Raw genomic sequence first — 12324 nt, forward strand, 5'->3', positions numbered from 1 at the left:
AAGAATGCCTATTCACTTTTTAAAAATTATAAGCAAAGGTTGTTAAACAATAAACACAGTTCTAAAGATGTGGGTTAATCCTGATAATTAACATCAGATCCCTTTTCATAATATAGCTGTTTGTTGTATGCTTTTATTTACTAAGTACTATTATATATCAAGAAAACCAAGGGCTTCTGCCTATGTATTAAGCATTATGGTTTCAATGCTTCTCACACTTACGTGGTTGGATGCCTCATGGAGAGAAACCAGTTTTCCAGTTAGAGAGGAGATTTGTTCCCCCACCCCGTAACCATGGCCAGAAGTTAAATTGCACGTTCTTTTGAGATGTAGACATTACAAAATGGAACACTTCAGTGTCTTCTGCTTGATTTCAGCAATGTCACTTTATTTTATTACTTATTAATGTAGAGTGACTTAAGGAGGAGTGGAGATTCGAGGAGTAGATTTGGGGTATTGGGACACTGCCAGAATAGACTGGCTTACATGGGCCAAACATTTCCCAAATAGATCTCTAGAAGGCTCGTTTAGCCACAGGCCAGATTAATTTTAGTTCCCTTGCTCATTGTTTGCAGGTGGTCTCTAACTGGGAAGATCAAAGCAAAAAGTGGCTGAATTCCATTCAGCTGTTTTGTGAGCATGCGCAGCAAGAAGCATGCAGCCCAATTCAAACAAGACTAATCAGTAGCATTTGATACCAGTCCAAATGTAATCCCATGTATGTAGTATCCCTGCTGAATTTAATAGAGAACCGTTATTTATGGTAAAATTTCTTTTAAATGTAGTTTATGCCTATTCTAGTAAGTAACCTTTTAGGGAAGCATAAATGTTAAAATCAAAGCAGCATGCCAGTTTGTTATGTGAAGAACTTTTTATTTGCAGCACCAATTGAACTGTGAATTTTATTTATTTATTTATTTATTTATTACTTACTTACAATTATTATCCCACTTTTCCTCCGAGCCCAGAGTGGTGTACTACATACTTAGGTTTCTCCTCACAACAACCCTGTGAAGTAGGTTAGGCTGAGAGAGAAGTGACTAGCCCAGAGTCACCCAGCTAGTATCATGGCTGAATGGGGATTTGAACTGAATGGGGATTTGAACTCCCTGGTCCTAGTCCAGCACTTTAGCCACTGCACCATGCTGGCTCCTTTATCCTCTGATGAGCGCTTGGAATTTAATTAGATCATACTCTGCCATTTGCTGTGACCTTAATACTGTATGTTTCCTGCAATCACTTGGAGGAAACAGTGATGAGATCTTTCTGAGTGTATACCCATTTAAGGGTGCAGGGCTTTCATGGTGGATATATGATCAATTTGCAGACAGGTCATTGTTGAAAGAAGTCCCTGTGTTTAAAAGTCTGAAAATCACTGTTTGAATTACCACTGAAATATTAAGAGTATACAGTGACAACTAAGATTTCTACCAGAATTCATTGCACTTGGAACTTTGTAGGAACTGTACTACTAAATACAATGATGAAATAACAGTAAATAGTCCATGCTGTGCAAAGGTCCAGTGCATTCAAAAGTATCTTTGTTTTACAGTTGTTGTCCTTGTGGTTAAATCTCCTGAAAATAGGGGGTGGGGGGGTGCATTTAACCAGTATAGTATGGCATGGCCTCCTAAGGGAGTCTGCTTTTGGAAGTTTTTTTTTAAACTTCCTTTATTAATATTGTTACTTAAGTAATGCAGTGCTGTCAGTAGATCTCTTTATACCAACTAGTCCAAATGGTATTGACATAATCTGTTAAATTGTTCAGGCATGGAATCAGCTGTGTCATTTTAGCCAGTTTGTTGGTTACATTTATATCCCGCTCTTCCCAAAAGGCTCAGAGCAGATCACAGCATTCTTTAGAATTAATAATCCCACCCAAAAGGGCTCACATTCTTAAATAAAATAAAATAAAATAAATTGCAGTGGTGGGGGGGAGTTGACAGTTGGTCCTTCTCCTCAGGCTGATGCAGGGGCCCTGCTGCTCACCTCACCCTCTCCTGCAATGACGACAATGGCTGTAGAGGAGGACTTGGCTCTTCACAAAAGGAAGGGGCCAGATGACAGGAATGCCTTTTCTTTGTATCAGTTGAAAATCCAAATCAAGTTTGTTGCCCTGAAGATTATACCCTAAAATTTAGTTGATTTAACTTTGTTTTCCCCCTCCTCCCCCCACCCTTAGGCACATTGGGCATGTTGGCTGGGACCCAAACACAGGCTTTGATGTAAGTAAACTTGATTATGGCAAACTGCTTCACTTTGAGCATTATAGCATGGGAGGCCCAACTCCCATCCCCCCCCGCCTTTGGGGGGGGGGGGGGGGCTACTCACTATTTATGTGAATATTTTGTAGAAAAAGAGCAACTGTAACTTCTGCGTTTTGGTCAGTGCCAGTCTTACAGGTGCAATGCAAACCACTGTAGACAAAAAGTGCTTTCAGCTTCCTGATTGAAAAGAGATCTCAGGAACCACTGGCCACAGAGTTTGGGGGTGAGGGGTGTAAATAATGACACAAATTATTTGCTCAGATACTGAAATTCATTTCATATCTCCAACGAAAAGTAGAAGAATCTGCTGTGTTACGATTTGCTGAACAAAAAAGTAGCTGCAAATAGCTATAAAGAAATGTTTCCCATAGGTTAACAACTTGGATCCCGAGTTGAAAAACCTATTTGATATGTGTGGAATTTCAGAGGCTCAGCTGAAAGACAAAGAAACGTCCAAGGTTATATATGATTTTATCGAAAAAACAGGAGGAGTAGAAGCTGTTAAAAATGAATTGCGTAGACAAGGTGAGTCCTCTGTTCGTTTCACTAATGCTGAATTTTCTATGACAGGTTCATAAACATTCACTAGATAAAATGTTCTACATTTGCAGGTGTCTCACTGAATTCATGTTAGGGTATATTCTGCCTTAGCTTTGCTTCATGTAAGAAGCAGATTCCACAAGTGCTGTTCAGTTTAAAAACCAATTTGTTGCTTCAGGAGTGGAGCTTCTAAGCCAAAACAGTCGTCAAGATTCAAGCTACAGATGCAGTTCTCTACCATGTTTATATTTACTCTTATAGACTCTTTAATCTTTTTGGCATTTATCTCCGCTAGCCAAGTGTAGTTTAGAGGGCAGGAAGGTAATTAACCTGTTATAACAATTCAATACTTTTCTACCACCAGTGTATAAACAGAGAACTGTCTGGTTACTTGCCCTCAAAGCTTAGAACACATTGAATAGGCAGCAAAACTTGGAGGTTAACAGTTTGGTTGGAATGGAGTATGGGAAATCAGTGAGGCTACATACTTCAGACAAGTTAATACATGTTACATTTATAACCTAGGTCCACCACGTTGGAGTGGTATGTATGAACTCTAATTCAGTGTGGTGGTGTGTGACTCAGAAGTGTATAAGTATTTGGGCACTGGAACATCAGATTTACAAATTGACACACTCCTATTTAAATTACAGCCATTTTTAGGATAACCAAGTTTCCATTTGTGGGAATTCTTGGCAAATAGAGTGTGCTACAATTAATCAATCTAAAAGGCACTAACCTGCTCATCTATACACTGTATACTAAGCCTAATATAGTAATTTGTTTGAAGTGTGCATGTGGTTTTTTAAAATCTTGATTTGGTTATTTTGAACAAAGAGTTTTTCCTTTGATTCCCACTCCCTCATCTGAGTTCTGATGGCTAAATTGAATGCAGTTACTAATAACTGGCTAGATTATTGCCTGTGATGTGAATGAACTGCTTCTAAGACTTGCTCTAGGAAAACCAGTGATGCAGCCTTGTGTATGGTGAGGGATATTGAGTTCATTGTGATATTGAGATCCATTGTGTGGATCATGGTAATTACCAACCCTGGCAGTGTAACACAAGAATGCAGTTGCACAACTATTTAATATGGTGTGCCTGCACTTCTGCAGCACAACTTGCATTGTTTCCAACTGTGCTTTTGTGCAACACCGCTGGAGCTGGCTTCCACGTGCTTAGCAGCTCTAGCCAGTCGGAAACACTGGAGCTGCCTCGTGCATCACGTCAGCCATTATTTTCAGGTACCTACATCAAACATGAGAGGTTGCCTGCCATATTTAATTTAAAGGCCATGCCTTGCGAATCATGTTGGCCAATATTAGAGAATCCTTTCTTCATACCCTCTGCTAACTAGGCAAAAAGGACACCTTTTAAATTGTTGCCTTTTATATTTAATAAGGGAGAAGTACCTCTCTTCCTATTCACTACAGCATGGTGTCGTTCCCCATGGTTGCTGCTTGTGTGTGTGTGATGTCTTTTAGATTGCTAGCCCTCTTTGGACAGGGAACCACTTCCTCATTCCTCTTGCTACATAAACTGCTTTGAGAATTATTTCATTAAAAAAGCAGTGTATAAATACTCTAAATAACATTACATAACATTACATTACATTGTGACATATTTGCATCTCTCATTTGCCACCTCACTTAAAAATGGATGCAGGAGTCAAGCTGCTGTTTGAAATTAACACAGAATTATGGCATTCTGTCTTAGTATATAGGATCATCTACTAAGTTTATAATCAAAAGAGATTATCGCATCCCTACAAACATCAGAATGGCAAACAGGCCTAAACTAAAAGCCTGAGTTTGCTTAACCAATTGAAGTTCTCTCCAAATGCATGCCTTTGCCACATACTGATTAAGTGCCGTCAAGTTGGTGTCGACTCTTAGCGACCACATAGATTCTCTCCAGGATGATCTGTCTTCAACTTGGGAAAAAATGGTAATGTCACTACAAAACTAGCAGTGTTAATTGCTTATATTTAAGTGGCTGGATATACATATCCTGCATATGATATGCATGTCATGAAAGTAAAACTAAAGACAGTGTGAGATGACTTTGGGAAACGGCATAGTAAGCATGGAGCTCTTGTAAATAATCTGTGTGGATTGATGTTAGTTTTGTGGATGGGTTCTTCTTTGTAAGTGACTAAACACTGTCCTGTGTTCTGGTTTGTTTTGGTTTCAGCTCCTCCACCACCTCCGCCATCTAGGGGAGGTCCCCCACCACCACCTCCCCCACCACCACATAGCTCAGGGCCACCTCCTCCTCCTGCTAGGGGAAGAGGAGCTCCCCCTCCCCCTCCTTCAAGAGCTCCAACAGCAGCTCCTCCACCTCCTCCTCCTTCCAGACCTGGTAGTGCAGTTCCACCTCCTCCACCAAATAGGATGTATCCTCCTCCACCTCCAGTTCATTCTTCTTCTGCACCCTCAGGCCCACCTCCACCCCCTCCACCGCCATCAGGTGGTTCTTGTGTGCCTCCACCCCCTCCTCCACCCCCTCCCCCTCCTGGTCCTCCTCCTCCTCCTGGTCTTCCAGTAGAAGTTGACCATCAACTTCCAGTTCCTTCAGGAAACAAAGCGGCTCTCTTAGATCAAATCAGAGAAGGTGCCCAATTAAAGAAAGTAGAGCAGAACAGTCGGCCGGTTTCCTGCTCTGGAAGAGATGCACTGCTTGATCAGATACGACAGGGTATACAGCTGAAGGCGGTGAGTATATTTGCTTTTTTAGCTTCTGGTTGTAGACTTGTAGGCGCCTCTTACATGCATTTTGGTTTGAGGTTTTTTGGCATCTGTTTAAAAGAACAAAGGCTTCCAGAGTTCTGTTTCTTTAAGACCTGAATTCATGTAAAACAGAGCTAAATGAGGTTTAAGCTCAAAGTATCCACTATACAGTCCTGAACAGTTTGGGCCCAGGGTGGTTAAGAAAGGGCCGCCTTCACAAACCTTACCAGCTACTAAGGTGGTCAGGAGATGTCTAGTTGCAGTTGCCACCGGCTCATTTGATGGTGACTCAAAATGGGCCTTCTCTGTAGCCACCCAAGACATTGGAATGTGTTCCCTGTCAGAACAAGAGTTTCTTTTTTAACGTGGGGACCATTTATACATTATAATTTAGTGCATGGTTTAATGCCACATCTGAGATTTGGATTTTATTTGTAAATAACTCCACTAGTTCTATATTTTAAATTCTGGTGTTTATCCAAATACGTAGCTATATTATTTAGCTGTCACTGAGAATGAAATGGTAAGAGGAGACATGATGGGGAAGCAGAATCCATCTCCATCTCTGGCTGCCTTCAAGAAAACTCCTTAAGACTCACCTGTTTGTTCAGACCTTAAGTTTGTTTTAAATTGTGTTAAATCTTTTATTTTTAATTTGTTTTGTTTAAATTTAAACTCTCTCTCTTTCAATATCAGATGTTATATAAATATGAAAGTTAAATAAGTTTTGATGCCTGAATGAATTGTAAAACTGAAATTGGATACAATACAACATATTACCAGTGTTCCCCCTGAGGCGTGCGCACATGTTTGCGCTCACAAGTTTTTTGATGTCTGCTCAGTTAATTTTAGTTCCTGCTCAAGTTGAATCAGGAAGGCCCCATTCTGAATGCACATGTGTGCAGAACCAAACTCATTCCACACACAGATGAAGAAAAGTAGAGAGAACACTGCACACTACTTATATATTTTTATTTACAATCATGATCAACTTGTGTTTACCATGATTGTATCAAACTGCATTAGAATTGTACTCCTGTCTCATACAGCACAATTATTTTATTAAATGATTGTTTCATGTATCCAGTCCTAAAACTTGCATCATGTAATAACAGCAGGTTGGGTAAAATCTAGTAGTATTGTGGAGTATGTATGTTTTGAATTATTATAGCAGTGGTTTATACATACAATTATTGTGAACCGTGCAGATAGGTAAGTGGCAAGTCAATATTTACTTATGTCTAGAATTAAATAAATGAATGTAATTTGAATGTAAAAGCTATTATAAAAGCCAATAAAAATTATAAAAGCATGAAAAACTTGCATCATGTGAGGAATATGTTCAGCTACAAAAGATTGATTGTCTTAAGTTTATCTTACAGTGAAATCTGACCTTCCTACATAGCAAAACAATAAAAATGAACTCCAGCATTCTAAAAAACTGATGTTTTATCCACCCTATTTATAGTTCTGTATTCAATTCTTCTTCAAAGGTATCTGATGGCCAAGAGACTACACCACCTACGTCTGCACCCACCTCTGGTATTGTGGGAGCACTAATGGAGGTTATGCAGAAAAGGAGCCGAGCCATTCATTCTTCAGGTAGGCCATGAAAATGCTCTCTGGTTTAGTCAGCTGCCACCAAGTGTGAAAAAACGTTTAATACCCATGTTTGATTCAGTAACTCGGACTGGCAGTGGCTCTCCAGGGTTTCAGGCAGGAATTTTTGTCAGTGCTACCTGGTGATGCCAGGGATTGAACCTCGGATCTTCTGCATGCAATGTTCATAACGCATATCACTGAGTTACGGCTCCAGCCCCTTTGACACATTAATATAACCTCTAATGTAACAGTGTCACATTATAGATTTAACGTCCTCCTTTTGAGAATGTTCTCATGCCCAGCTCTTAGTAAATATTATGTTGAAGATAGGCTTGTCACAACCATGAATACTAACCTATAGAACTTTAATTCTGTCATAATCCACATAATGAATGTCATTATAGAAGCTTGTGTGTTGCCCTGCATCTGAATTGAATAATTTGCTCATCTGCAGTAAACCTATAGATGATAGGGATATTGCAGGTATGTTAAAGTTTCATCAAAGGCACTGAGGCACCCATGAACGTTTTTGTGGATCCTGTCTGTATAAAAGATAGTAAAGCAAAGGCATGATAAAAGTACACTTATTTGCTATGAACATTTGTACATATATATACCTTATTTAAAAACATATCTGGAAAGGAATATGAGAAGGCATGAAACGGTTTCATACTTGGCATTTATATAACAGCTTTGTGTTCAAACTTTCACGTATTTCAGTCCTTATGCAAATCATATAAAGTAAGTCAGTGTTGTCCCCATAATGCATATTAGGATGTGGGGGTTGGGACTGAGAATGTGGCTTGTTTAAGGCCACCCAGCAAGTTCATGACTGGGGTGATATTTGAACCAGGGATTTGCTAACCACTATGCTACGCACGGTAAATAAGACAGAAAAGACACTAAAGGTGCTGAGTGTTCCGTTCTTGCAAAATAAATAATCTTTCCTACCACTAGATGAAGATGAGGATGAAGAAGATGAAGAAGACTTCGAGGATGATGATGAATGGGATGACTGATCAATATATTATATATCATATATATATATATTTTTAAGGTGAAATACTAAACTACTTTCTGTCTATGGATTCTGTAAAATTATCATGTAAATGTTCTACCAATTTGCTGTATATTTTTGTTGCCTTTTGCTTTTTTATTAATCTGTGCAATACCTCATTTAATCTGTAAAGGTTTGTCATAATCCTATACAAAGCTACTCCCAATTTAATGTGTGCAAGTTTACATCAGGTTGCTCAATGTACATGTGAATACGTTCCATTCCATCAATAAGGGAGTGTTTATGTAATATGTGAGATTGACAAACACCTTAAATGTATTTAGTTATACTACAAGAAGGAAAACACTATTTTCATACCCTACTTTTTCTGTATCTAAATTTTCTTATTAAAACCTAGTATAGCACTACATTCTTTAAGCAATGCAGCTCCTAGTTTTATTTAGCCCCATCATCTTGGAAACTGCTACATGGATGAGGCTGATAAAACAAACCATTTCGATTCTTAACACTACAGTTCACACTTAACATTAAGCTATAAAACAATCACTAGAAAAATAAAATGGTTGTGAATGTTTTCCCTGATCCTGGAGCAGTATGGCCTGCTGGTGGGGGAGTTCTGACACCTGGATGCTGAGTTTAGGAACATCCCAGCTGAGCAGGACACCTTTCTGAATTGTGATTCCTGCCAGCTACCTGACTCAAGGAAGAGAAGTTGACACATATGGCAACTTGTGCAGTCATTTATTTATTTTTATAGAATTTTTATTTTTTACTGAAGGGCTGTGTCTGAAGTTTGCTCTAAGATGGATTTACTTTAATTTTAAAATGTGTAGGGCATCAGTGTACTAATAAGTGAGCTTAAATGGTGCAACACTATAGTCCTTACAGATTATGGAAGAAACCATCACAAGGCATGAGCACCAGATTTTACGTCTAGAAACTGAAATCATTAACATAAGGATGGATGCCTTAAATATGCTTCTCCTTACTGTGATAGTCTTCCCTAAGGTGATAGGAGCAGGTTTAGTGGTGAGGGGCAGGTGGCTGACTTCCCTCAAGCTAGTCTCTCTCTCTCTCTAGGAGAGCTCAACCTGTTAGTGTTGATGCTGAGATACAGCTCCTTATTACCCACAGGCTTGCTTGTTCATCTTCAAGCACTACAAATTAATCTCTAGACCTTGAGACAAAAGTAGGTTGAGCCAATTGAGCTGCTTGCCTTTTTACCTTTTTGGAGAGACTCACTACGACAAAATTTGTAAACCACTGTTTTTTATGTGTACTGAATTTGCTTATTGCAATACTTGGGTTCTCCCCCCCCCCCCAATTAATATCAAAGGATGTAATTGTAAAAGACAGAAGGCCGTACACTTGGAAATAGCATTCCAATACATGATGGGAAAATTGAGTTTTCATCTTTACTAATGGATTTAACACTTGGGATATCTGCCCATTTTATATGCAGTAATGCATTTAAAATAGGCAATGACAATGCTAATCCTTTACTTGCAGTAAGAAAACATTTAGGTAGAAAACATTAAAAATGTGTCTCTGATGCAAAATGTTTCAAGTTGGACATATTTGGAGTACAATTAACACAAGCTTTCTTCCTAGCTTTTCCTTACTTTGTTCTTGGTATATTGGACAGAATTGTATTTACTGAAACCCAGTGTTGGCCTGATCTTGGCAGGCTGGACCTGCATGATGTGGCTTGGATTTCTAGTGCAGGTATAATGTATGCCTAGCATTTGAGCTTTCAATTGCATAAAGAGAATGGAATTTAAAAGGTTGTGTTGACGAAAGAAAGTGCAGTGAAGCAGAAGCTAAATTATTTAGAGGAGGAGAACTTCTTTAAGCACACAATTTGGGGGAGGAGACTTCTTTTTAAAGTGTCTTTTCTCCTTGCAGTCGTATTTACAGTACTGCCTGCTGCTAGAAAGACTTTGAAACTAGCATTGCTGCTAGTATGGCCTGAGGACTGTGAACAGTGTGGCTGAGGCCTAGTTTAAATGCTACAGCGAAGGATTAAGAATGTGTGCACATGGGAGAGGTGGTAACAGCTTTCAGTACAGCTTCTAGTGTTGTCTCTGTAGTTCTGATACCATAAAGGGCATTTTAAAGTGGACACTGCTCAGGTGGCCTCCAAAGATGTTACTTATCAGCATGAATTAAGCACATGCTTTTGGAGTTCAGAGAGCTAGGAAAGGTTTAATATTGTATGTTTGGGATACTTGTGTAATCTGCGAATCACTTGCCAAACAGGTTTTGATTTTTTTCCCCTATACAAAGTGTATCTATGTAATTGCACAAAAGTTCAAATGTTTCCTTTCAATAGCATTGTAATGTTTTAAGTTAAGGCATGACTGCAGTTACAATTAGGCTAAAAAGTCACAGCTGCATGTTTCTGCTTTCTTCTGCTTCCAGTAGCAACAGGAGGCAGTGTTTTTCATGGTATTGAGCACTACTGCTAACCATTGTAACAAGGCAGCCTCATGTACCAGTTAAACTGACTGTCCAGGTAGCCTTGGAAACTAGCAAATGACGTGAGGCTTATATCTTGACACTATGCATAGACAATATCAACTAGCCGCTTGTACTCTGAAAACGTTTCAATCATTCAGTTCTTTCCGTTTGATCAAATTGAAATTCTTGGTATGTGAATTTTTTCGTTGTTTTTTTTTTTTAATGTACAGTGAATAGGATGTTGCACTGGTGGCAATTCATCATGGAGCATAATAAAATTAATTTGACTCAGTATTCAAGTGTAGTGTGGTTTGTGTGTGCCAATTTATGAGCAAGTTCACCATTTTAGAGCCAAAGTCCACAAAGCAGTCAAAACTTCCCTCAGCAACAGTGTTCATGCCTTACTAGCACATATGCAGGATTGTGCCCCTTAATATGTGTTGGGGAATACAGTGCATTGGCCCACTGGCAAATATGACTATAAGTCTACAGCTCCCTTGGAAACTACTCCAAGTCAGCAAAGTGGTCAGACATTGGCAGATAGGACTGTTCAGCATTCCAAAAGCAAATGCTTGGTTGCTTTTGCAATTACTGTTTGTGTTTATCTGCTTTCTTTATTGCAAATAGTTTGTCCAAATTGTAGCATAACTCACAAAACAGATACTCTATCTCAGACAGGGTTGATAAAAATCCATTTGAAACCAAAATTAAAAATGTTACTTTGATTTCGATTTTTAAAAAACATTCCGTCTCATTAGAAAGTCCTGGTTTAAATGAAAAATGTCAACTTGAAGCAAACGTATATTAAAACTGAACTTAGGATCATTTAAAGCCGCTTAGGAAATGATATTATCCTTTGTAAAGAGAAGGGTGGGGGAAATGCCTTTGCCAGACATCACAGTATAATTGTTTACTTTTATGTCTTGATTCTGGGGGCCAGGAACAGGCAAGTTAGCAAAGGTGCCACCACCAATCTGTGGGTGACTTTACTTCTCGCTTATGCCTAATAACTCCTATTTCTGACTACCAGTCAAAGAACATAGACATTTACATTCCATCCATGGGCAGTACTGATCTCCAAAGCTACTTGTATGTGATGGGGGGGCAGGGGGATGCAAAGAGGGCCAAGGCAGTTGTATGACAAAGGAAAATGGACAGACCAAACAGGAAGGAACACTAGAAAGAAGCAACACCAAGTGTTGATTACAACCAACATCAAGAAAAACCTGTAATGGCTGCAGGTCATAAGATGACCTCCTTGGGACTATTTTAAAGAAATTCTTTGGATTTTATTTTATTTTTTTAAAGGAAAAACTGAGGAAAATATATGGAACAGCCACAATGAGAAGTGAGACCTGACTGCTGGAATGAAGCAACATTAAATGATAGTTTTATTGTGCTGTCGAGTGAGTGTCAACTCCTGGTGACCACAGAGCTATGTGGCTTTCTTGGTAAAATACAAGAGAGGGTTACCATTGCTTCCTCCAGCACAGTATGAGAGAGCTTCCTCCAGCACAGTACTTCCTCCAGCACAGTATCCTTTCAGCACCTTCCTATAGGCATTTCCCATAGTCTGAGAAACATACCGGCAGGGATTCAAACAGCTTCTTGCTCCCTAGGCAAGTTGCTTCCCTGCTGTGCCATTAGGTGGCTTTGCAGCTGTAATTACAAACCAATTTGTATGCATTTTAATTTTGGATGTATTTA

The 12324-nt window shown here is 39.1% G+C and overlaps 1 protein-coding gene across 4 annotated transcripts in view; it reads left to right on the forward strand.

The window, feature by feature from the left end:
- WASL (WASP like actin nucleation promoting factor) overlaps positions 1 to 10911 on the forward strand; it is a 49948-nt gene extending 39037 nt beyond the window's left edge. For 3 of the 4 annotated variants that reach the window (XM_053255828.1, XM_053255830.1, XM_053255831.1), the window contains exons 7-12: positions 2183 to 2225; positions 2639 to 2792; positions 3333 to 3350; positions 5002 to 5522; positions 7031 to 7139; positions 8097 to 10911. In XM_053255828.1, coding sequence (XP_053111803.1) covers positions 2183 to 2225; positions 2639 to 2792; positions 3333 to 3350; positions 5002 to 5522; positions 7031 to 7139; positions 8097 to 8158 — 907 coding nt within the window. In that variant the 3' untranslated portion in view covers positions 8159 to 10911. The remainder of the gene's footprint in view (positions 1 to 2182; positions 2226 to 2638; positions 2793 to 3332; positions 3351 to 5001; positions 5523 to 7030; positions 7140 to 8096) is intronic. The other variant, XM_053255829.1, reaches the window with a different exon arrangement.
- Positions 10912 to 12324: the final 1413 nt, after the last annotated feature.

Source organism: Hemicordylus capensis, chromosome 5 (genome assembly GCF_027244095.1).
Source record: "Hemicordylus capensis ecotype Gifberg chromosome 5, rHemCap1.1.pri, whole genome shotgun sequence".
Classification (NCBI taxonomy): domain Eukaryota; kingdom Metazoa; phylum Chordata; class Lepidosauria; order Squamata; family Cordylidae; genus Hemicordylus; species Hemicordylus capensis.